The sequence below is a fragment of the Cygnus olor genome, chromosome 2 (genome assembly GCF_009769625.2).
Source record: "Cygnus olor isolate bCygOlo1 chromosome 2, bCygOlo1.pri.v2, whole genome shotgun sequence".
Lineage (NCBI taxonomy): Eukaryota > Metazoa > Chordata > Aves > Anseriformes > Anatidae > Cygnus > Cygnus olor.
The window spans coordinates 57,161,675-57,188,673 of NC_049170.1; the positions used below are offsets into that span (position 1 = coordinate 57,161,675).

Here is a 26,999-nt window from a genome sequence, read left to right on the forward strand (position 1 = left end):
ACTTGAAAGAGAGCCTAGGATGCCAAATTTCTTCTTTATTCCGCTGTGCAAAAGATACTTTCCATACATCCTAAGATTCATTATGACCTTCATACTTTTACCGTCTGCTGGGATTATTGCTGAAGTTCTGAGACTGCTCAGTTTCAAGCAGCTTCCAATGATATTATATAACACTACATTATGTTGAAATAATGCAGAATTTCTTCCCTAAATTAAAGTGGTACGAGGTGGATGATGGGCAGCATTAATTTCTGTACCAGTGATAAGTGTAAGGTCCAATAGCTTGGGAACCATTAAAAGGAAAATTGATAATGCATTATATCAGATGTGTGCTAAGAATCCTTCTTATGATGTGATGCAGTCCATTGATTCTATTGATGGCAGGTCATAAGATGTTAGACCTTGTAACCTTGATATCACATATACACTAGCTACTGTAGATAGATTTTTCAAAAGCTCTGGAATGAGCTAATTGAAAACTCTCCTGTGACGCCATTTTAGTTAGGAAGGTGTTAGCAATATGGACTACTTTTGCAGAAGAATAGGTAGGATATAAAATGAAAGAAAGTCTGAAACCTTTTAAATGTAGTCTATTAACTAGATTTCAGTTAAACTGTGCTATAGTGCAATTAATAACTTAATGGCATATAATAATGTGAATGACTTCTGTCAGTCATTTTGAAAAGGAAAATGTAATTTTTTTTGCAAAGGTAACATATTTTTATTTTTCTCCAAATATTACATTAGATCATTTAATATGCTGAGAAATGTTTGGTTTACATAGGTATAGTTAATGAGCTGATTACTGAGAGAATATTCAAAATATTTCTATGAAGTGTGTCCAAAATAAAAAGTATTAGAATTTTAAGTATTCCAAGCTTTTGCTTACAAGACTCTAACAAGTCAGAAGTCATCATGCTCTACCTTCCCCAAACCTACTTTCACTATGCATTCATCACATCTTTCTAGTCTCCACCTATGTTCTGCAACACCTAAAGTTTCAAAGTTTCTTTACCCCTTTTTCTGCAGGCCTGACAGGGATAGCAGCAATTGCTTACATTAACTCCAGTGAGGCATACTGATGAGAAGCAGTATTGCAGAGGAACCACTGTCCTTTGCTCACAAAGAGAAAAAGACAGAATAGTTTACAGCTTCTGTGGCCTTCTTGTTCTTTCCACAATAATAAAAGGAAGCATTTTTCTAAGCTACTATAATTGAAAGCACTCAGAAAGCAGAAGAGGGGAGCCACCCATGACATGGTCACAGAGTGGCTGAGGTTGGAAGGGACTTCTGGAGATCATCTAGTCCAATCCCCCTGCCAAGCAGGGTCACCTATGCACCCTGCACAGGATCGCATCAAGGCAGGTTTTGAATGTCTCCAGAGGAGACTCAACAGCCTCTCTGGGCAACCTGTTTCAATGCTCTGTCACCCTTACACTAAATAAGTTTTTCCTTGTATTCCTGTGTTTCAATTTGTGCTTTTTGCCTCTTATCCCATCACTGGGCACCACTGAAAAGAGTCTGGCTCCATCATCTGGACACTCTCCCTTCAGATATTTGATAAGATTGATAAGATTCCCTCTGTCTTCTCTTCTCCAGGATAAACAGGTCCAGTTCTCTCAGCCTTTCCTCATATGAGAGATGCTCCAAGCCTCTTATCATCTTTGTAGCCTTCTGCTGGACTGTCTCCAGTAGTTCCATGTCTCTCGTACTGGGGAGCCCAGAACTGGACACAGTACTCCAGATATGACCTCATTAGGGTTTAGTAGAGAGGGAGAATAACCTCCCTTGATCTGCTCTCAACACTCTCCCCAATGCACTGCTGACTCGAGATACATTTTGCTGACTATCCTATCTCTATAGTACTCCCTTTACCCCATCTTTCCTACTTTAAAGTTCTCCTTATCAGTTGGGGTGTTTTGGGGATAGGTGAAAGAGACAGCTTTGCCAACATGCATTGTAACACCAGGCTTCTGACTTTCTGATGTGGAAACACAGGATCAGAGTTGTAACAATTGCATAAATCGAAGACTCTTACTGACATACACACTGGAACCTCAAAATTATATGCATTTTGGGTATGAGTTTGCAAAAGAGTGACAGACCTGCAGGTAACCACTGAATATTTATTTCTCCAATCAGATTTTTTTTTCCTCTAATCAAAACTATTTTTTTTAAAACCAGGTTTATGATATTTCTCTTTGTTTACACTAATAAGAAATAAGGATTAGAGGAGGTACAAGGGGCACTGACTAAACAGATTGGGTAAGAGATTAATTTTTCTAATCATGTCATACTTTGTCCATCCAATCTTTATTTCCTTTTAACAAAGTATATGTACTAATCCATAAGTCAGTGGAGACTTACAGCACTGTGGAAACAGTAGACCGCTGTGAAAAATGTGAAACATTCTCATACACTAACAAAAACAATATGCTTAAAACATCCATCCTGGAGTTTCCAGATTGATATCATGAAGTTTTAGTTCTGTTTGCCTAGATCACTAGTTATGGGATTTGTGAAGAAAGACATAACAAACATTAAATGGAAATTCATGGATGTTTCTAATTTTGAAACCTCCTAAAGATTGATGAAAATATTAAGCTTTTTGTTGCGTATTCTTCCATTTGCAACATTTATAGAAGAACTAGAACAACTACAGTCACAACTGCAACCTTCTTAATAACATGATGCAACTGCGCAGCGAATCAGTGTCTTAATCAATAGAATAAAATATACTATGTATTCTACTGAAATGTTTTGCGCGTCTAGAATAAAATGACATGAAAACAGCAAAGAAAATTATAACTGGGTTGGAGACTAGAATTTTCAAATGCATATTTCCTTAATTTAAAGAGTTTGGGACTAGAGGAGGTGGGGAGTTCTTTCCATTTAATGACTTGAGCACAGTGTGGTTTAAATAGCACATTTGATCTGGGAACCTATTAGGTGGTAATGACTCTTTGGAGAGAAAAAAATTGACTCTCTTATTACTGGTTTGATTAGCAATATCTGTAATTCCATGATGTTAGAAAATAGTTCAGCATTAAAACTGAACTATTTTCCATCATTTGTAGAAGCAGAAGCATCAAAAACAGTGAAGGCAGAATTCCCATGTTAAACACATTCATGAGTTCTGAAGTAATTGTACTGGTACCAGAATAAGGAAAGTAAAACTGGGTGATGTTCATATAGAAGCTTCAGTTTCAAAAAGTATGTATGCTAGACTACATAGGTATTAAGAAATGGATGACAACAGTCTCATGACATTACTATTTAAACAAAGAGATGCAAGAAAACTAAATTTCAAGTGACCTTTCAGTAAAGGAAATTAAGTAAATATTTGATTAATGATACCACCGTAGACCCATATTTCTAAAAAAATATCATTACAAGAAACTGCACTGAAGGGATCATAAGCATAGGAAAGGGGAGGGTAAATTAATTAAAGGAAAAAAATAAATTTCAAATGCCTGATTTGCCTTTCACTTGCGATAGAACAAAAGTCTAGTAAACTAAAAGGAGAAATAGTCATGCAAAACAAATATGACAATCTTGCCTAGCAGGGTGATATGAAATTTTATGTTTTTAAAGTTATTCTAATGACCAACTTTTTTTTCTGTTTTCAAACAGGTAATAGCATGGAACTTAATATAACTGTGATCAGATACAGAGAGAGATTAAACCTAAATGATAAGCACTGGTTTAGGATTAAACTGTTCCTTAGCTTCTTTCATCTGGACAATAAACAGTTGAAAACAAAAATTAAAGACCAAACAAACATCAAAACTCATGTTCAGATATATTGCAACAGAAAGATTGAGATTTACTAAAAAGTACATAACAAAATTTACCAAAACCCCCAAACTGAACTGCTCTCTTCTCAAACCAGCATGAAATTACACCTATTCTCACTCAGAAGTCTTCTTCTAAATTTCTGAAACAATAAACAATTTCATCTACTCGTCTGCAGGCCTAAACCCAAAGAAATTGCCAATACTACTGACAGGCCACAGGCTTTGCATTAACTTTGCAAAGGTGCACGACTAGAGCTTGTCAGTCATATTTTTCCTACGCTTGTCTTTGGCTTCTGTTTAGGTCATTTAGTTGTAATAGCAATTCCCTAACAACCAGGTAACACAATCTACTCTGTTTTACCTTTAACTCAGATTTATGATTGCATAGGTTAATGACTATTGGCATAACAATTCTTATATATTCCTGTACCTAAAGTAGATAGTTCTCACAGAACAAACTTACTGTAGAATACAAATGTAGTGTAGAGGCCTACAATCATGGGATAACAGCGGAATTGAAAGTACAGTCAGAGGGCGATACCAGAGGGAGCTGGGCTCTAAGCAACTCACCAGGTCAGTTACTGGTAAACAAACGAAAGCAACTCTGGGAGCTGGGTAAGGCCAGAGTTGGAGAACAAAGACCAAGGGAAAAAAAATAAAATAATCAAAGAATAGGAATCCTACACAGGCAAAACACACACATATAGACATATGGAATTGCAGACAAATAAACAAAGATCAATATCAGGGTTCTGAAGGCAACAATAGGCTACAACTGACTTTCCAAGTCCCTCTGAGGACCCACTCCCACTGCCCCATTTCAGTCCCTGCTTTTAAAACCTCACCCCCATGAGCCATGCCATAGATGTATACCCAGCTCTATCCGTTGCTCTGCTCCACTGGTGAGCTTTATGGCTCAGTTCAGACTTGGTTTATCCCCTCCCTTTCAATGATCTCCATATAGTCAGCAGTACTTGCTGGTGCCACTGGCATTGCCTACCCTGGTTAGGGACGGGGAACGGTGCAGCAGCAGACAGGGCATTGCCTGCCCCAGCATCACCCATGGCTTGGCCACCATGATGGCACAGTTCCCCTCTCCCTGTTCCCTGAAAATCAATGTGTGTGCTGGAAAATACATACTAGTAACCTCAAGCAGATCCTACCATAACAATATTGTCATTGACACCACTGTCCTGTTCCCAGTGAAGAGCCTGGGATAATGACAATTGGTTAAGGGGAGTGTAACATCAGGGAAAAGGACAGACAAGGAAAAGGAAGTGTGCACATATAATCTGTTTTACTATTGGAGTATCTTTTTATTTTCTTTCTTTTTCTGTAATAAAATCTAGACCAATAATTATTCTTTGATAAAGATTTCAATTAGGCTAACAGTAAATTTGTACCTTTGCCCATAAGTTTTGTTTTGTTTTTTTTTTTTTTCTCAGAAACTGCACAAACCATAGTACAAAAAATTGGTAGTAGAAACATGGGCATCTTAGACTATAATCTGTATGGACGATATTATGCCTTTAACTTCTAGGGTGTTCCACCAGTTGAAAGTATTTCAGATTTTATTTACACCCAAAGAAAAAGACTATTTTGTTTTAATGGTTTCTGCTTTGTTTGTTTGTTTGGTTTTGAGAAGACAGAATATAGTACCTAGGCAACAAAATTCTTGCAGGAGCAGGAAGACTAAAGCAGTAGTGCAAACAAACCAACCTTCAACAGGGCTGGTGTTTTGCTGTTATTTTAGACCATCATGATTTAGAAGACTGAGGCACTATAACCACTTGGTCTCTCTTCTTCCTCCCTAGAGTGAAAGGATTTCTTAGTTCTAAGTTCACAAAGTCACTTCATTATACCCCTGACATGCATTTGGGGGGGAAGATAAAATTTTGGTATTGATTCACAAGCTAATTCCCCAAGAATCTGTGAAATTTTAGATTTTAGGACTTTTAGATTGATGTTATTTAGGAAAAAAAATAATATTCAGAATACTATTTTTCTGTTAATCTAACCTTCATGTTTAAAAGTGTCATTCTTGTGAAAATAATTTAGAGTTCTATATAAATATGGCATATACACAGATATCTAGAAATATCAAGGAAAGCTATGAAAATTCCTGTGGGTGAAGGTAAAGACTTGCATTCAGAGCTTAGATATAAATAAATTTGCTTAGATCAAGGGATATAATTAGATCAGGTTGAGCATCATACTTATACATCTGTTCTTCCAGCTACCATATTTGAAGTGGCTTTATTACTTCTGAACACCTCATTGTGTTACAGAAATACATGGAAAGGGTAAAGCTCCTAGTAGTAATGCAACAAAAAGTTAATTTTTTCCACATTGCCAACGTGGAAAACAGGTCAAATCAACAAAGCAAATCGAGGCTTAATTTTTGCTCCAACATCCATGACCTTGCAAATGTTCATTTACCCTATGAACACAGGTATGCCCTTTTAGCCGAAGTCAATTATTCAACCGTACCGTGTGACTCCCATCAACATTAGGACTTTGGCACACGCTGATACATTATCAGCAATGTGTTTCTCCCTGTGGTGCAATGGTGTGCAATTACTGTCACATACAATGAAAAAAAAATTCATTCTGTTTACAAAAAAGAGTCAGAGAGCTAAAATTTTGTTGAAACAAACATTAGCACTAATATTCCACATAAAAAGCATTTTCGTATTGAAAATATCACCCATTGCTTTTTCTCAAAATACGTGAACATAAGGTAGATAGTGTCCCTTACCTCCTCTTTTGTTTAACTTGGCATACCCTGGCACATAGCTGCTTGTCATAAATGATGAACTGCTGAAGGAGGAGTGGGGTAACGCTGAGACCAGAGCTTCATCACACTTTTCTGAAACACAAGAAGACAGATTAACTTTATGCCATTAATTATTCATACACATTAAGGGGCAATGCACTCTTTATTTTTATTTTGGGTAATAACACAGTCTTGTCACTTGTGTACATGCAGAATGCATGTGGATACATCCCAACATTTCAGTAAAAATAAAACACAAAGAGAAAATAAAGACTTCAACAAAGTTAGGACAGCTGAGTAATGTTGATGCTTAACCATGAGTGACCACTCTCCTTTAGGATAATACAAACAAACAAAAAAGCCTGCCCTGATATATCTGGAAAGTTTTTGATGATATGTAAACAGTGATATAGAAAATTATTATCATGAAAGCTTTGTAAGAAGTAGATAAGATATAAACTCTCAGTTCCATAATAGAGATGCTGATAACCTGATATTTTAATAAAGAAAATAAATTAGGGCACATGAATAAATGCTTATGAATTACCACATATTACAGATTTACTCAGAAAAATAGTTAGAGAAACAATCTTTTTTCTTAATATAATCTCCATAATCCATTTGAGCACTTCACTTGTATTTTACTTAGTATAAAGAAGATTAATTTAGAATTAGCATCTAAGATGGAGGAAAACCAAAATCAGAATCTTCGACTTTCTAATAAAGAAAAAAAGTTTAATACAAATCTCCTGTTGTTGTATGAAATTATGTGAATTAGAATGGAGAGAACTGGCTTTTGATTTTCCAAATGTTTAGATCAGTTAATGTACTGCTTTTTACTCTAGTCTTTCCTCAGTTACTTGAACAAATGTGTGAAATACATAGGTTAAATTACTCATTTACATTTCAGGTACAACCTACCACATAAGCAAAAAACATAAGTTCCACCAGTCAACATGATTAACCTTTTTAAACACACACACTGCAACATAAGCTTTGCTATAAATGGAAACACCCTCAACTTAAGTATGTATCTAGAAAGCCGTAGAGCATTCCTGGTAGGCACCATAATCAATACTCAGCCACACCAGATTTTGGTAAAATTAGAAAACTATGATCTGGCAGACTGGATCACATGTGGAGACAGAATTAACGTTATTCTCGAAAGAGGAACTTAAAAGTAAAAAAAGGGTGATTGTGAGTGAATCTAGTCACTTGTAATGCAGCTCTCGTAAAATTTCAAGTTTCATATAATGAAAAATAAAATTACTTACACAGCAATAGAAACTGGAGCACAGAAATACAAAACATCAGTTCATGAATCAGTACTCTGACATTTAACAAAATAAATACGATTTTTATTTATTTATTTTTTCCACAAATCTCTACAAGTTTTTTTATGGAAGAAAGCAAAATTCATACCAGCATAAAGGTATAGGCAAGAGTAAAGTTCAATTGCTTTGCACTGAATTAAAGGACAGTTCTGAAGACTTTAGAATTCTCTACCATGCTATTAAATGATGGAATTCTGACAAGGGAAGAAAAATGGTTTTAAGTGTAATTGTTTATATCACAAGACAGAAGTATTGATTCCACTTCCTTTTCCTCCCCCTGCTTTGGCTCCAGCCACACAGCATATTTTCACTCAGATCTGCAGCTGGAGAGGCCACGGTGCCTTGTGGTAACATCATACAACCCACGCATGTGTGTCCCCAACTAGTGGGCACACACATGACCTCCGTAGCAGCAAGGGAAGACATGGAAAAAGTTTCTATATGTTAAGATCCTGCTGCTATTATTTCAAAGTAGTATATTACAGAGTAAGAACAGAAATGAGCAGCAGATTGAAGTACTTATTAGAAATTTTGTTGTAAACATCATGATCACAGTAAGAGTTACTCAAAAAACAAATCTTTATAACGTTTCTTTATCTATAATGCATTTTTATTATCCATAAAAATAGGTTTTCAGCTTAAAGATTGCTAGAAAATTGCTCTCTCTGACACTTCATTATTAGTGTTACCTAGCTAAGGATTTGAAGGCATTCTTTGTTAATTCTGTTGTCTAAGTAAACATTTAAAAACAGAAGGACATATAGTAAGAAATATTTAAAAATACACAGCAAAATATCTTTATAGCATTTTTCTGTGCTTATCTTACATGCTATTAAGGAAAAATATCTTTTTGTTAATACTGAGAGCTACAGCTGAATATATTTCATTTTCACTTTCCTGTCGTTCCGCCCCCCCCCCCCCCCCCCATATTTCCTCACCGACTATTTTGAAATTCTGTTATAAAGAAATATGAAATGATACAGCTACTTACACTGAAGAATGGGACTTACAAGCAAAGAAAATAAACCCCAATAAACTCCTATATGTATATACATAACACAAATACATACAGAAGCACATATATGCATATACATAATGCATACACACAGAGTAAAAATATCATTTTTTCACACAGTCTTAATTATGATGTAGGAAGGGCTCCTTAGTAGTCAGACTACCTTATGGAATTCCAAGAAAGAGGCACAGGACTTTATCAAATGCACAATAGCAACGCCAGAGGAGTGGAAGTACACAGCTACAAAAGCTCATATAGCATCTGATCCTGCATTCTTACATATTCATAAAATCCCTTACACGACATTTAAATTTGATAGGATTATTAGTATATTTTTAAAATAAAATTCAGAGGTTTATATGATTTCCCCCCTGTAATTTCATATTGAGGGGTTGGGGTAGGGAGGAAATTTCCAGCTTTCCAGAAGAATATTAGGAATAGAAAGTTGTAGCTAAAAAAAAAAAAAAAAAAAGACTAAGTACTCATGCAATTTGATCGATTACTGAATATAGTAGGGGGATATTGGTCATGATATTTTAAAAATATTTGTGAAACCCAAGGTCTATCCTAAAACCCTCAAAAAAATAAAAAAAAATAAAAAAAAATCAACATTCGAACAAGGGATAAAGTATGACCAAAGTCTTAATTTCTGCACCAAAAATAAAACTGAATTTAAGACATGTTCAGAAACATGACAGATGAAAAAACACCTCTCCAAACAGCAGAACCTCAACAGAACTGTTGTTCTTTTACTGATCCCAGAAACTATTGAGAAAATCTCCACCTTTTATTTTGATAGTGATTGTTGCTACTGTTGATGAAGCTACACAAAAAGAAATATGTATACTTTTTGGAAATAGTACTAGCTTCTAAATCATCATTTGTACCCCTGTACAGCCTGCCTTCTTTCTTTGATTCATTAATCCATCCTCTTGGATTCAAAATAATAAAACAGACAAGCTTCATATAGTAAAAACTAAATAAACAAATACAACAGTATTACTGTATTTGTCAGTTGTCAATGTTGTCATGATTTTTACAGACAGTCATGACTGTTTTTCATTTGGTGCATATGCATTTTAGAAATACTGAATGTGGATGTCTGCTTTCTTAGTTTGGTTGGAATAGCCAATGATAGGGGATAAAAACAGAGTTGTTGGAGAGATGCTGGAGAGCAGCCCCACAGAGAGGGATCTGTGGGTTTCGATCAACAGCAAGCTGAACATGAGCCAGCAGTGTCCCTTGGTGGCCAGGAGGGCCAACCATATTCTGCGGTGCATCAGGCATGGCATTGCTAGCTGGCCAAGGGAAGTGATTGTCCAACTCTGCTCTGCGCCGGTGTGGCCTCACCTTGAATACTGTGTGCAGTTTTTGGTGCCGCAGTATAAGAAAGACATAAAGCTTTTAGAGTGTTCAAAGGAGGGCTACAAAGATGGTGTAGTTTCTGGAAGGGAAGACATATGAGGAGTGGCTGAAGTCAAATGCTTTGTTTACCCTGGAGAAGAGGAGGCTGAGGGGAGACATTGTGGCCTCCTCGAGGCCTTCAGTTTCTTCATGCAGGGAGTGGAGGGCAGGCGCTGAGCTCTGCTTTCTGGGGACAGTGACAGGACCCGAGGGAACGGCATGGAGCTGGGACAGGGGAGGGTCAGGTTGGGTGTTAGGGAAAGGTCCTGCACCGAGATGGTAGTTGGGCACTGGGACAGGCTCCCCAGGAAGTGGTCATGGCACTGAGCCTGACAGAGTTCAAGAAGCATTTGGACAATGCTCTCAGACATATGGTCTGATTTTTTGGGTGGTCCGTTGGAGTTGGACCAACACCCAGGAGTTGGACTCAATGATCCTCATGGATCCCTTCCAACTTGGGATATTCTATGATTCTATGATTCTGTGTTTAAAAAAAAACATAAACATTCCCCCAAACCTCCACCCCAAGTACACTTTTATGTTTGAAAATATAGGAAATTCACCATACATGGGTGTGAATTATAGGGAAGCATTATATTTAAAATGAATAGACATGTTAAAAAAGATATTAAATCTCTTCAATAACTCATGGCTCTAGGTCTAGCAGAACAGAAGTAAAAAGACTGCTTACACAAGCTAATATTTCTAGCTTTGTATGTAAGTTCCACTAAATATATTGCACTTTTAAACCTCTTTCACAACATGAAATGCTGTTATGCTACAGATTTAAGAGGGAAAAAAAACCTTTGGGAAACTTTGGTTCTTCCAGCAGTTTTAGTTATTTCCCACAGAATCCAATTTTTTACTTACTAAAACGAGAATCATATATACCTTCCTGCTACTGAGATATAATAGCTTTCCCATATAAGTCAATGTACTGTGCCTTGTTAATCAATTACAGAACATACTCTCCTGCCAGCATCATAGCAGCAAAGAAACAAACTCTCCTCCATAACATTTATCTCAGTGATGTATTTACATTCAAGCTAACTGAGACCCATTTAAATGTTAACTTTCTGAAGCAAAACCACACTTCCACTCTACTCCTTTCTGTTCAGATAGAAAGAACCAATAGCTGTGACACAGCTACCATGATGTTTGCTACTCTGACTTTCCTATTGAGACAGAAATTGTAGTACATTTCCATCACAAACAAGTTTCCTTGAGATTCAAATAATTGGATAGATCAATGGAAGAAAGGTTACATAAAGTCAAAATCAAATACAAATGCAAAAACCTCTGCAAGCCACTATCTTCATATTCATGAATGCCAAAAGACCAGGGGAGACACCAGGGAAACACCACTGGAGGATGACTATGCACTCGCTCTGTTCTTACATTCTTCCCTAAGCATCCACTCTTGGAAACACAATAGTAGGACAAATGGATCTTTAGGCCTACCAAGTGCAGCCTCTGGTGTTCTGAAGTTCACGCTTAACGAAATCTAAGATAGTCTAGCCATCATGCTGGGTAGTTTATAAAAGGGCTGACTTCTATTTTGTCTGTAACTGTTTTCATTCCCACTTAGTTTATGAGCTACTTGGTAGCACAAAGAAAATGATTTATGCACAAGCCCTTGATTTATCAACTTTAGAGGCTGTTACAATACCAGTGACTTCAATGATTTTGGTGGGCAAAGCAGAGTAAAAAACCTCAATGCTTCACTTCACAGAAGTCTGTTCAAATGCTCAGCATCCAGATCAATAAACAGGTCACCTGTAAAATCACTGCTATATCTTATCAAAGTGGTCTGCTCAAGAAAATGAAAAAGAACCTGAAGTTTATCTGTATCTTCTTGACATTTATATTTAGCGGTGGGTTAGAATCCATAAGAACAACTATATGTTTGTAAGTGCTTGTAGGTGTAATACTGTTCTCATTTCTTATCACAGGTATTTTTATTAATAGTTTGAAGTGGCATCTGAGGATCTCAGAGGCTCTTGCAAAGATCCTGTCAGCAAAGTAAGAATAACTAAGATGCACATAGATTTTTCCAAAAGAGAAAAACATTTGGCTATTCATAAATAGCACCCATCAGAAATAATGTATGGCAACATATTAAGAATGCTTCTGAAGAACAAAGGCTTTCCTATCATTATGGTTCACAGCGCATTAAGTAACAGGCCTTTAAAAAAATAAAATCCACACCCTTCCTTCTTCAAAATCTTCGGTCACAATTTCATATCAAATTATAATGTTATGTTCCTGCAGGATACTAGCTTTAAGGCATAAACATGATGCCCATAATGACTTCCCGAAAAAAAAAAAAAAAAAAAAAGAGAGAGAGAGAGAAACAAGAAAAAAAAAAAAAAAAGCACAAAATGGGTGTTCCAAAAGTGAAGAACTAAATAGTTGATCAATTTAGACGAAAAAAAAAAAAAAGTAAACGAATACAATGGCAATATTGTGCTGAGTCCAAAATAGCCACATAGCTAGCTGAATGTGAAATAGATGAGTCAATTTGAAGCAGTGTTAAAAAATGTCTGATCCAAGAAATACACAAAGCCACAGCTCTCTGACCAAAAAACAGTCTTAACCATTTCTCTTCTATACAACATGTTCACTGTACAAACAGAACATTTACAACACAAAACCAAAATTCTTAACTATTACCATTACATCTAACCCATTAATTACACAGAAATCCCTGCCAATGCAAGGGAGGGGGAAAACAAAAACAAAAACAAACAAACAAACAAAAAAACACTTTAAGAGAACTTTTAATCCTTACTTGTAATGCAAAAGACTCTTGTTTATGAATCCTAATGTAAATGTTGGGGACCAAGGGATATAATCAGATCATCTGAGTTTAATCTGTACTGTGTGTTAATGCTAGTTAGTCTAAACACATTTCTCTCCCCCTGTTTGAATATGTAGAGTGATCTCTCAATAGTGTGCTCAGGAAAAATAAGAGGCCACCAAGCACTTGTGAAAAGCAGTCATGAGATTGCTAGGGCGCTCTGGAAAGTGGATAAATACATAGGGGAATTGGCATATCTTCAATGACAACCAACAGGAATATTAACGCAGCTGTTTTGGATTGCAGTGTATTAGTATGCTGAGACAGCCTTACTTTCCATATTGTATAGGCAGATTTATCATCTGAAATGAATATTAGAATGCACGATGTTTAATTCACAAGACTGTGTCCCTCCAAAGATAGGAATAAATAAGCATAAGCTGCTAGAACATTTTATGCACTGTTTCAAATGAACTTCTGAAATGATGATGACTTGAAAGTGGGAGATGTTATAAAGCAGCTCTTGGTCAATGGTAACCCCTTTAACAAAATCAGTTGTATAAGCTGCTGTTATTGAGGACAACCTTTCATTGGTTTAACTTCATTGGCAACAAGAAAAGCAACCTCAACCAAGTGTCACAGCCTGTTGCTCAGTAATGGTAAAGCTCCACCTAAACCACAATGTGGGATGTGAAGAGTGATGGAGAAGCCCTTTTCCTAGTCCTTGGAAGGACCAATAATGAAACAATGAAAACTGATGATAGTGACAATACCACTATGCAGGGTACACCTCATGTTCCACGTTCTGAAGTCAACAAGAAATCAGTGAAGACCTTATCAAAGAAGACCATATTTTAAAGGGGAAAGGAAATATATGCCTGTCAGGTGTACTTGCTAGACGTAGCCTTTGGTACATTTGGGGTAGTTAAATAACCTTTTATCTTTTGCTTGTTACTTTTTTTTTTTTTTTTTTAAACTGTGGGAAGAGACCTTAAAGATCATGGGCAGGGATATCACCCACTAGAACAGGTTGCCCAGGACGTTATCCAACCAGCTCTTAAACACCTCCAGGGATGGTGAATCCACAACCTCTTTGGGCAACCTGTTCCAGTGCCTCACCACGCTCTGAGTGAAGAACTTCCTCCTAACCTCTAATCTAAATCTCCCCTCTTTTAGTTTAAAATCATTCCCCCTTGTCCCGTCATTGTCTGCCTGAGTAAATTCTCCACCTTTTTTATAAGCCCCCTTTAAGTACTGAGAAGCTGCAATGAGATCATCCTCATGCCTTCTCTTCTCTAGGCTGCACAGCCCCAGCTCTCTCAGCCTTTTTTCATAGGAGAGGTGCTCCAGCCCTCTTATCATCTTCGTGGCCCTTCTCTGGACTCACTCTAACAGCTCCACATCCTTCTTGTGCTGGGGGCCCCAGACCTGGACACAGCACTCCAAGTGGGGCCTCACAAGGGCAGAGCAGAAGGAGACAATCACCTCCCTCGACCTGCTGGCTGCTCCTCTTCTGATGCAGCCCATTCAAAACTGCATCAAAAGCCCAGTTGGCCTTCTGGGCTGCAAGCATGCACTGCTGGCTCACGTCAAAATTTTCATCTACTAAAATACACCATAAAGTGGATTATATTTTTACATGATTATTTTAAAGATAAAAAGCTAACTTTACTGCCCAGGAATTTGCTTGGGCCACTTTACTGACCAAATAGGGATGAGGATTGGTAGAGTGGAAGCTTCACTGCAGAAGGGAAGCTCCCTTCTGTCCCACCAAGTTGGACTCCTTCTAAATAATGCTTACATGGCAGTGTAACAAAACATATAAACAATTTTTTTTAATTTTTATTTTTTTTAAATACCTTAAGGCGCAACAGAGCTGCATGTGCAAACAGGGTAATACGCTACACACACGAGTTCCCTTACCACCAGCTACCATTCCCATTTGCATGTCAGAAAGTCAATGTGAGTCTTACATAAGTCTCATTTGCCTTCTTGCTTTCTTTCTCTTGGACTCTGTGTATTATTTTCTCACTGTGCTCTTGTGAGTATACTGTGTTTTCTGTATTGCAGAAAACTTCAGATTCTGCACATGAATGAAATTTCACAGGACAGTCTTGACAGACTGCTAGGGAGCCATGTTTACACTCAGTTTCATGAGCAAATGAGTCCAAGTATAACTGGATCTTTTCTGTAAATATCTCTGGAGTTCAGCTGTAATCTAAATGATTAGAGGAGCTAATATGGATTGCCTGGGATGTTTCACATTTGACTTCAAGCTGCATACCATCAATAGAGATAACACATTACTCAAAAGGGTGGCTGCTGCTGAAGAGGAAGAAAATATAGCAGCTATTTTCCCTCCTCTGCGGTGAAGCCATAAACTATATGAATTTAGTGGTCTCCACACAACACAATCTTTACTGCTCAAGGCTACTTATTCTGAGGCTTACTTCAAGAAATAACAAGAGTATTCCCCTCTCCTCTCCATGCCTTTCTGTGGATCTCTATAAGAAAGGGAACAAGTCTCAGGTAATGTTTACTGTGGAGTGTACTTTGTTCACAGCAGAGAACAGGAAGTCAGGCCTGTTTCTTTGTTCCACCTCTGCTTTTGGAATTACTCTTCAGGCAACCCTGGATGAGCCACCAGGGTCACATTTCTAAAAAGGTATTCAGATGCCCAGAGACACAAACAATAAATGTTTTTCCAAAGTATCTTTTTAACTGAACTTTTTTTCCGACACCTACTGACTAATTTAAGAGTAGACAAAGCCTTATTAATCTCAAAGGTCATGGTATGGCTACATATTTTGTCTCCTATAAAGTAGAACCCCATTCAATTCAAGGGCCAGGTTACTAATAAATCAGAAAGCTTTCTTGTTTTGAGGATTTATTAAACAAATATGTGTAACTGCATGTGGGAAATATTCAAAGTAGTAGTATCATAACAATAGCATACAGGTACAGTGTGACTACAACCAGACATTTCCGGCTGCACTGCCTTACCAAATGGCATACAACATGCTCCACAGCAATCTATACTCTCCATACTTCTATCTAACCTCTGAAATTGTGAAAAGATTTAAAGGAAATGTTATTAATTACTGTGACCTACAATTTAAACTGATAGAGTACAATATTTAATTTGTAAAATATCTAAATATCTAAAATAACTAATTTGGAATCTTTACACATACAGAGGTGTACAAAGCAGACTCTTGAAATTCAGATTTAACATACGTTTCAACATTTCACAAAAGGAAAATAGAAAAATTGTGTGCCCAAATTTTGTACTTCTTCATTTTTCAGGAATTTTTCAAAAAAAAAAATCAATAAAGAATATAAAAGAAATACATATTTTCTATAGGATTTTATATTTGGAAAGAATGGAGGTCCTTAAAATTAAATGAATGTCTTTATTATTTATAAGCATTTAATTTTGAATGATTTAAAAATTATTAAATACATTATTTTATTGTTTCTGAAATACAGCTCAGTAAGGTTTTTTGTTTTGTCTTGTTTTTCTTTTTGTTTCATTTGTTTGTTTTTAGTTAGAAAAATGTGGAAAGAAAAAAGCCCACTCTGGAGACAGGGAGATTTTCCTACCATTTGAATGTACACTGAAAACTAACCAAAATTTCTGTTTTTGTTGTAGAGTCTGCAGAACTATCCTAATATTGATCAAGAATCATAGGAAAGCATAGTCCACACACATTTAGAATTTGGCAGTTGTTCATGCCATCCTGCTATTTCATCTTTTATGAATAATAAATTTATAAACTGTTTTGCATAGTATGCACCTGGAAGAGTTACAAGGTGAAATCTTCCATCCTATTTGTTCATTTATTTATTTATTTTACAAAATCAGGTCAATTGTATGTGGAATATTCAGAAGCAAATCAGTCTGGTTGTACACTTGGGATTTCATTAAACTGTCCTTAGTTCATAAGGAATAATAAAGTCTCAAACCCAAGCAAAGTTAAATTCATAATTTTTTTTTTTTGCAAATTATCCAATCCTCAGATGCCTCTTCTGAGTTTTTAACCTTCTGACACCTAAATATTCTTCCTCACTTTTTCATTACTGTAAATACCTGAATGTTATGGAGGATGTTACAGCCAATAAAGTTCCTTCTCAGATATCTTTGCAGGTAGGTAGGATTTTTCCCTGACTGAGGTACCTATCTGAGTTAAGCTTGGAGAAGCCAACCTTGGAGTAAGGTTTCAATAAAAGCTTAGAGAAGAACCCACAAGGCTGGACGAGAGAAGAGATCTCTGAAAATCTTCTTGATTTATCTTGTCAAGTCCCATTAGCTTAAAATACATTTTCCAATTACCTTGCCTGTGTTCTCTCTCAGTCTACCTTACATTAACAAGCAGCATCTGTTTTTTTGTTTGGTGTGCCTGTTTGTTTGTTTTTCAAGACCCACAGATAATGCATGATGACTAGTTCCCTGAATGACACCATATCCAGTCAGTTTAACTTTTCGTGATCACTTCAACAGGTTTCCATCTCTAAAATTAAGCTTTTATCTTTGAAGGGAACAAAACAAGTAACAACCAAAACAGTATACCACAAGTGCAAAACAAAGATATTTTCAGCATTTTGTACAGAACCTACACCATTGTAGACATCATACCATTTCACAAAATGAAAGAATTTAATTTCATAAGAGATGATAAAATGCTTTTATCCACCCATTTGCAGATTGGTTAGGATGCTTGGCAGAATTCTCAAGTTAACTCATAGCAAAAGCTTGAGATTCCTCTCTGAATGCTTTTTATACTAGAAAGCTACGCATTCCCCATAATGGCTGTGAAGAAAACTCTGCTCCTACCAGGCAGAAAAAAATATTTAATACCATGAATACAAAACAACAAGAAAGAAAAAAATTATCAGGGTATGCAAAATGCAGACAATGGTTTCTCAATTTGCACAGCCGAAAATAAATATTACTTCAGAAAAAACTAAGTTTTTTTTTTTTTTTCCCATAGACATTATTAATTCCATGTTTGTGCACTGCTGTTTACTTTCATTGTCTCTTTAGAGTAGTTCTGTAGCCATGGGATAATCAGCACAACAAGCAAACTGCTTGTATTTCACCATCCTTCCCTCCTCCCCCCCCAGGGTTTTCTAACAGAAGTAAAATTTAGGAATAAGGTTAATACTTAAACTGAATGATTTAATCTCATGAGAAGAAAATAGCAAACATTTTTAAATCTCCATGTCAATTCTTTTTTCTAACGGAGGAGAGCTAAATTGAGAACCATCAGTCAGAAAAATGAACTCAGGTTTTTCAATGCCAACTAGTTTATAATCCCATAAAATGCAGTGTGGACACAACATTTAGTTTATATGTGCCCAAAGTCCAGCTTTTTATTCTACATTCATTGGAGACATTACAATCTTAGCAGGGAAAAAAAATCTATCACCGTTTTCATTATTGTGAGGAGATACAGATTTGGAGTGTTGCAGGTCTTTCTAATTTTCTTAAAAGGGAATAAAATACCAACGAAAGGAAAGCCAGGCCTTTACTAATCCTCAGCATGAACACAAGAAGCAGTATCAAGGAACTGCATAGTCAGATGCTGAACTCCTCAATTTAAGCAACCACCTTTGGTGGGTGTGGGAGAAAGAAAAGGCTAGCTCAGTTTTTCACTTTATACAAAGTGCAGACCCCAATCTCTGCTAGGGTCATTATCTTCTTTGACATTGTTATTAAAAATACAACTAATATAAAATTTCATTTAATTTACTTTACCTGCTTTGTAATGTTTTGAAATACTAATTCGTTATGAAATACTTTTTTCTTCATCACACCAGAATGATGCCACTAAGATGAGCATCCAAATTACATCACATTATACTAAAGAAACTGGAATATAGAATATGATTTATTTATATTTTGTCCTGATAATTTAATACACGTCAAATGGTTTTAAAGGCTCATGTTAAAGAAAAAAAAAAACTTCTTTTCTTAACAAAAAATAAATTGATTTTTAAACTTTGTTTTAATTTTCTAGTATCATTTACATAATGAAGATATGGCTGGTTATGCAATAAGCATGCATCCAGTAACGTCTCATTATAATGTCAGTATAAGCATTGCTTTCATACCTTCACATCCTCCTAATAGCTTTAGCCAAAAAGTACTGATACATTGACACTAGTCTACACCATGCAACTGATTAAGGGCCAGTGCTTGTGCACTTGATCAGAAAAAAAAAAAAAAAAAAAACAACTAAATTTTACAATAACGCAAATTTTATTCAGAAGAAGGAATTATATTATTTACTTTACTTCTTAATTATCTCATGCCTGTCCTTTTGGAAAATCACTTGCGGGATTCAACTACAATCAAACTAGAGGCAGAATTTTACACATCAAGTTACCACATGTTCTGTTTCTTATTGGTACTCATTCTTTCACTTTTAAGAAAGAAAAAAAAAAAAGTTAAAGAGGTCTAACTCATAAGATTTTTTGAAGAGGACATAAGGGAAAAAGTTGGCAAGGAATCATTCTGTAAGGATGGTTGGGTTTTGTTTTTTGCTTATAGGGAGGCACACATACAATCCAAAAGACACAATGGCCATTGATATTCCACAGAACACCTGAGGAAGTCATGGAGTAAAATAAAACATGAGGATAAACAGAACTATCACAGAAGATACCAATAATTGGTTGCAGAGGACGCTACAGCCTCATCTTAGTTTAGACTTTCTGTTTGGATTTCTTCCCTTCAAGTGCTTCTACGAACTGTGAGAAATGTGATGACTTTCTGCCCAAAGAACCTCACAGGAGATATATAAGAAAACAGGTACCTATAATACATAAAATATATTGTGACTAAATAAATATTGTGGTGTCTTTTTTCTCCCAAAGCAAAAACGTGTTTGTATTTTCCTGTATAAAACAAATTATGTCAACATTTCAAAATGAGCTACTTAACTGAAAGACCATTATTGACCAGTCTATAGAATGCAAATCACAGGACATCCACTGTCTGTCAGATCAGCGTTGCTAATTCAGATCTTAATGGTAATGCAATACAGGTAGAGACTGAATTGGACCAATGGAAGGATGGTGAGGCAAATACTATTATTACCTTCACTCTTTGCATTGCCCCGTGCAGAATTCATCTCATTTTGGAAGGAACTGACAAAGCATCCTTAAGCAAGTTAGTTTTGCTATTCCCAGTGGAACACTTTATGCTTTATCCACATTCAGTCCATTACTGTGACAAAGATTCTTTGTTTTAAAAAGAAAGCAGAAGAAAACTTGAAGTAGGAAACCCAGTTACCTGCTTCTGATCTTAATGGTGATCAAAACTGATTTTAAAAGGGCTTAACCAAGCATAGGGCTAGTGCACCATTGATCCCTTTCTTTTGCTTTGGAGGCTAATTATAACAAATCCAGTTTTTTTGTTTGTTTGTTTGTTTTTTTAATAACAACAAATGTATTTACAATGGCCCAAGTATTCATATTTCCTTTTTGTCTCATAAAATCATAGAATATCCTGAGTCGGAAAAGAACCATTCAGAAATGCTCATTAAACAGAATAATGTAATTCATTGTTTTGAAAGCTGGATGGGAGAATGTTATGCATATAGGTTTGCAAGACAGATTTTTACATACAACATGCCACTGTGTTTCTCTCTCCAATTTAAATGATCACACCTGCTTTACTTTAATGTGCTATGGAAATCCAACCCAATGTGTTTTACAACAGCACTAGTTGTCCAGCTTATTCTGCAGTTAACATGTCTTTTTTTGAATGAAAAATGTGTTGTCTTTTTTTTTTTTTTTCTAATTATCAAATGCAAATGGTGTTGACTATAGCATTGTCTATTACGGTATCCTCATTATCATGCACATATACTTCTGAGACATTTTTAAGGCCAAGAGTACTTAGTAATTATACTTGGTAAAACCTTATTATTACTACATGTTTAACATGTCATCCAAGGAAAACAGCACAGTTAAATCAGCATATCTGAAAAATAAAGGTGATTTATAATTACAGCCCATTCTCTCCAATTTTAATCAGATATCTGAACACTGAGTTCCACAAATTACCTTTTCTGGATCATGAGTTCCCATTATGTTTCAAGTGAAGGATGATTGTTGTAAATATAAATGTATACATAAATACATATGTAAATATAACAGTATGTATGCATACATACATACATACAGCAACGAAGAGTCATCTGTAAGACTTTCTAACTGTAATAAGTGCTGGTGCCCGGGTAGCAGCAGGGGCCTGCCGGGCTGCTCTGTGAGGCGAGGCCGGGGCTGCCCCATGCTGGCTCCAGCGGCCCCACCACAGAGCACGGCTGAGCCCCTCAGCCATGGGTGGGCTCCTCGGGGAGAGCGGAGCTCAGCAAGGGCCAAACGCTGCCCGGCAGTGAGGAAAGGAGTGCGAGAAGCAGCCCTGCGAGCAGCCAGGGCAGGAGGTGCTCCAGGTGCCCAGCAGAGCCTGCCCTGCAGCTCCTGGAGCGCCCAGGCTGGAGCAGGGGAGGGGTGTGAGGAGGAAGGGGCGGCACAGAGGAGCTGCTGGGGGTGACCGCAGCCCTCGCTCCTCAGCCCCCTGCTGCGCTTGGGAACTTGGGGGAGGTAGGAGTCCAGTGGGGTGAGCCTGGGAAGCAGGTGGGATGGGGTGAAGGTGTTCTGGTTTTTATGTTTGTTTCCCTCCATCCAACTCTATTTGGGAATAAATCAAATTAATTTTCCCCAAGGTGAGTCTGTTTTGCCTGTAATGGTAATTACTAAGTGATCTCCCTGTCTTTATCTTGACCTGTGAACTTTTCCATCTTATTTTCTCCTCTGCCTTGTTGAGACTGCCTCAGCAAGTGAGCAGCTGGGTGGGAGTCCAGCAGCCAGCCAAGGTCAGCACAGCACAGCACCTAACATTCAGATGTCAGAGAGCTGACTTTGCATTGGTTGCCAAAGACATCACACAGGTTCATGACAATAATGTTGACGAAATGCAGTGTAAAAACATTAAATGCTTTTACAAATCTATTCAAATGCATCTACAGAATACTGAATTCATTTGTGGAATGAATTCTCAGTATTTAAATTGCTTCTTCAGGTAGTGCTTTGTCTTCGGGATAATATTTGCGCCCAAATAGCTGTGAAGGTGAGTATGGATACTATCCTGAATTCATATTTTATTCTACATTTCAAGCAGACAGTTTAAATTGCTTCATTGGGATATATGCATCATCAACAATAATACACTTTCATTAAAGTACTATGAAGCATTTTTGAATCTGCGTATTCAATAGTGTGCTGGGAACTTTAAACACAGTATATTGCCAATCACCTTAAACACAGCAATTATGCTATTTTGTAATAAGACAGTCTCATATTTAGGTCTCTAACAAGATTTGGATGTTTTCATCAAACCTCAAATAACCTGCACAATGCACTGAAACTTTGTCCATTTAAGGATGAGTAAATTACTTCACTACTACTTATCTAGAATGACACTGGGTAAAGATCGCCAAAAAGCTTGATTTTTTTTTCTTTTAATTCAAATGCAAATGAAGGATATCCAGTCAGAATAAGGAAAATCTGCTATTGTATTATTTCTAAGATCATACCCCATATGCAACAAAGCCTTTCAAACTTTTTTTCTCCATCCCATTCCTACCCCATAACAGATTAATGAAGATACATCTGATCAAGTAAGTATAATTAAGATCTTTTGTTCCCCCAAAAATGAAGTCAGATGTTGAAAACAAATATTCAGTATAAACAAAATTCAAGTAAAAAATAAAATAATAATAATAATAATAAAAAAGTCAAACTGATGTGTCATGGGCCTCTGATTTTTGTCAATAAATTCTCCTTAAATAAAAGTAAAAATAAAAATAAAATAAAATAAAGGAATGTGTATTTATTAATACCTTTTCTAAAAGAAGTAAAACTTCTCACTTCTGTTCATTTCTTTCTTGGCATTAATTTAATTTAGCCATTCTTAATTCCATTTACAAAGTTAACTTCTATATTCAATGCAGTTTATCAGGACAGTAGGCTGAATGTGTAAAGAATTAATTTTGTCTCATAAATTAACAAGATCAGAGGAAAATAAAATCAATAGCTAAGTGATCACAGTTAACCAAAAAGTTCCATTCTGCTTTCTTATGAAGAATGATGGAATGTCATTTTATTGAATTCAAGGAAGTTGTGACTGCTCCATCATTAAAGTGTTCAAGATCAGGTTGGATGGGGCTTTGAGCAAATTAATCTAGAGAAAGATGTCCCTGCACAAGTGTATGTGTGTGTGTGTGGGGGGGGGGGGGGGTGGGGGGGTGGGAAGTGTTGAGACACACACTAAATGATTTTTAAAGGTCTCTTCTAACCCAAACCATAATTTATTTTCTTTTGAATGATTGCACTGGCTGCATGCTATTTTACCTGAAAAAAATTAGAGCTGGGGATTTCAATTTCAGTTGAGATAAATCAGTCTCCACTAATCAATTTCCATCTGTACACTGACTGAGACACAGACTTTTGCATTGAGATTTCAAGCTACATTAAAAGAGTATAAGAGACAGCCTAACTTTTATGCTGTCATTTTATAGAATGTTTACTCTGAACAGGTACCTCACAAAATGCACCTTCTGCTGAGTAATTAATTATACAGGGAAAATACTTGGAGATATTTTCTAGTTGTAGAAAATCCAGGTTGATTGCTGTCAGACTAAGTTTATGAATGGATGTGCTGCACATTCAGAAAACGCTGTCTCCCTGTAGCTATGTTGAACTTACAGACACGAAGAGCATCAGTTCTGGCAGTGGTACAAAAGCATCATAATTGACTTCAGGGAGAGGCAGCAGTTTATCAAAGAAGTGTAATGAGAGCAGAATTGAGCCTAGTGCCAATAGTACAGTTTTCAGTCGTAATTACATAGCAATTAGCTCACTTTCCTTCTGCTTTTCAGTTCTGATCAGTCTTTATGATAGTTTGTTATATTCGCCTGTGGAAAACGACTTCTAAATGAGGGAAAATGGAAGACAAAACAAGTGTAAGCAAGAAATAAAACAACAAATAAGCATATATACTCAGAATAATACCATTACTATATTAATATAGTTGATATTTACTATGCCCTGTGAAATGACTTCAGCATTTCAGAACCATGAAGATTTTACTAGCTTTCATCACAGCTTGGCATCACATGCCCTTGCAAGCAGTGCAAAAGAGACAAGCACTAAATAAGTGAGGAATAAGTTATCAGTAGAGAAAATGTTTATGGATAAGGGTTTGGTAACACAAGTTAAACTTCCAAGACTACTATCCTAGGCAGTTTGGTACATATTGTACTAGACATCCCTGGAAGTAAAAAAAATCTGCTGGTCTCATTTGTGCTAGAGAACTACAAAAAAACGATAACACAGAGTTATAAAAAATTGCAATTCCTAATGACAGGACACAGAGAGGGGATCTTTAGGGCATACTTGCAAGCAAGTTACAATTGTGAAGCAGACAGCAGCCTTTTTGTTCAGGATTCCCAACTGAATATTTTGTTCTTAGTTATGACAGAGTTAAGCCCTGAGGTTGTTCTATTGGACTATTATCTTAAACTCTCAGCAAGAAATTTCATCCTTGCACTAAAAATGAAATTTCATGTCACTGCCATACACTATTTCATAATAGAATTCAGACATAATGGCAAAAATGGACAAATTTTATGTTAGTTTGTCTGAGGAAGCTAAATATCAAATGTTTCAAAAGCTGCTTAAATAAGTCTGAAAAGGGAAAAAAAAAAAAAAAAAAAAGGTGGAGGTTGAACAAGAGGGCCTCTTTAATATAAGGTTTTGCCTTAGCAAAATGAGATATTTTCATGAGGCCCGAAGATATTTTTATTTATAAATGGTTGCAAAGACAAGCGTGGAAAAGACCTTTGAAATAAAAGCCCTCAGGATTCTTACCAAAAATCCTGATGTCCCAGCCCATATTTATTGAGCTAACACATGCAGCCTACCATTTGCAACAAACAGAACTCAACCACTTTAATTAAAAACCAGAAACTCCCCATGCAAAACAGCCAATTTTAATTCATTCACCTTGAGCTATCAATGTTAGTGATAATATGCAGTATTTTAATCACTGAATCCACAGAAGAATGAGCTAATTCTACTTTTGTACTGTAAACAACCTTTCAAATAAGGGCTGAAGACAAGGCTGAACTGAAATGCACTACAAACAAAGCAGTTTGAAAAGCAACAGATTAAAATGTAGTTTGCTTTTAAGTATAACTATATTCCAAAACATGTAAAACTTGTGTCTTTTTATTAAGGGATAGTATTTTCTGGATGTTTTGATAACTTCTACTAGCATTGCAAACCACAGTGATAAAACATGACCAGAATTAACATCTAATTTATGTAGTACGTAGTAGAAACATTAACCAGAACCCAGATTTAATAAGATTCTTATAAGCCAAGTTCAAGCACATAAAAGAAAAGGCAGTGGGATAGCTAAAACGTTAAAACCAAGTAGGCAACTTGACAAGTTGAACACTTGCTTCTGAATACAAAATATTCTTAGCTGGATTTTTGAGCCCCAAATAAATAAATAAATAAATCCATCTTGATGTTCAAAACTCTGGCAATCAATTTTTTTTTTTTTCCCAATTCCACACAAATTAGCATAGAAAAAAACCTGCACACTTAACTTTAATCCCATTGTTCCATTTCTGCAACTACTTTTCAGAGGATAGTTACATCTATTGGAGGTGGAGAGGAAGAAAACCATGTGGCTTAATTTCAGTTGTACTCTGAAATAAGATGTACTTCAGAAACACTGAGCTTGCTTGTTATGAATAGTTGCAAAAGCAACAGAGCTTCATTTCAACTTTGAATTATCATGTCAGAACACTTTGGTAGAGTTTATTAAAATTAAAACTATGTTCTGATTTGGCACACCATTACCTTTTAAAATGTGTTGCCTGTTGATAACAAACCTGCATTTATAAGTCTGTTTTCATCCAAAATCCCAGTCCCTACTAAATGATCATGCATGTTATTTATACATAGTCCCCAGTGAAGCAGAGCCATGGGTGGTGTGAGACACAGCAGCTGCTCAGCAGAGTGCAGCACCGCTACAGGTTTATAGTGGAGGAAAGAAGGAGGAACATTAAGTTTATTTACTGTGACTGATAAATAACTAAGGAAAAAAAGATTACATAACTCTGATTGAGCAGTTCATTATCACCACATAAGACATCTGACAAACAACAGTGAACTTCATAAAATACAGTATTTTCTTCAGACATTTTCCTTCCCAAAGGTCAGAGGAGGCAAATAAGCATAAACAACACCCTCAAGCTACCTATGCAATCAAAGGGTGTCATAAAAAATGTACTAGCAGCCCTTTCTCTCCCTTCTTTAATTCAGAGAAGTCACTTCAATCACCTCTGCAAGTTACTAACTCCCACTTGATGGTGTGGAGAACAGCATTCAGGTCACAACAGTGCATTTTAATTGGAGATGTTACGCAACAGAAAGCAACAGTCAGTGAGCGTACCCCAGAACATCTTGGTGTCATATGGTTTATCAAACAACACATTCTATCATTTATCTTGCCTTCTAAATGGCTATAAGGAATATGACATTGTAAATAACATCATTTTGATAACAGTTTTCAGTCAGAACTATTACCTGTATTTTCCACACAAGAGTAGTCAGTTTCCTGGTTAGAATTTCTAATAAAATGGTTTGTAGAAGGAAAGAAGGATTTTTAAATTATATTATACTAAAAATAATGTAGTTCTTTTTTTTCCTTTACCCTTCCTGATCATATTAGAGAAAGACACTCAATTTTATTCTACACTGAGTCTTACACTACCTTAGGACTGTTATG

The 26,999-nt window shown here is 36.3% G+C and overlaps 1 protein-coding gene across 2 annotated transcripts in view; it reads right to left on the bottom strand.

Annotated features, from left to right (window-relative positions):
• The window catches only part of CNTNAP2 (contactin associated protein 2), a 1,166,415-nt gene that overhangs the window by 798,634 nt on the left and 340,782 nt on the right, over nucleotides 1-26,999 (bottom strand). For both annotated transcript variants that reach the window (XM_040547669.1, XM_040547670.1), the window contains one exon: nucleotides 6,556-6,666. In XM_040547669.1, coding sequence (XP_040403603.1) covers nucleotides 6,556-6,666 — 111 coding nt within the window. The remainder of the gene's footprint in view (nucleotides 1-6,555; nucleotides 6,667-26,999) is intronic.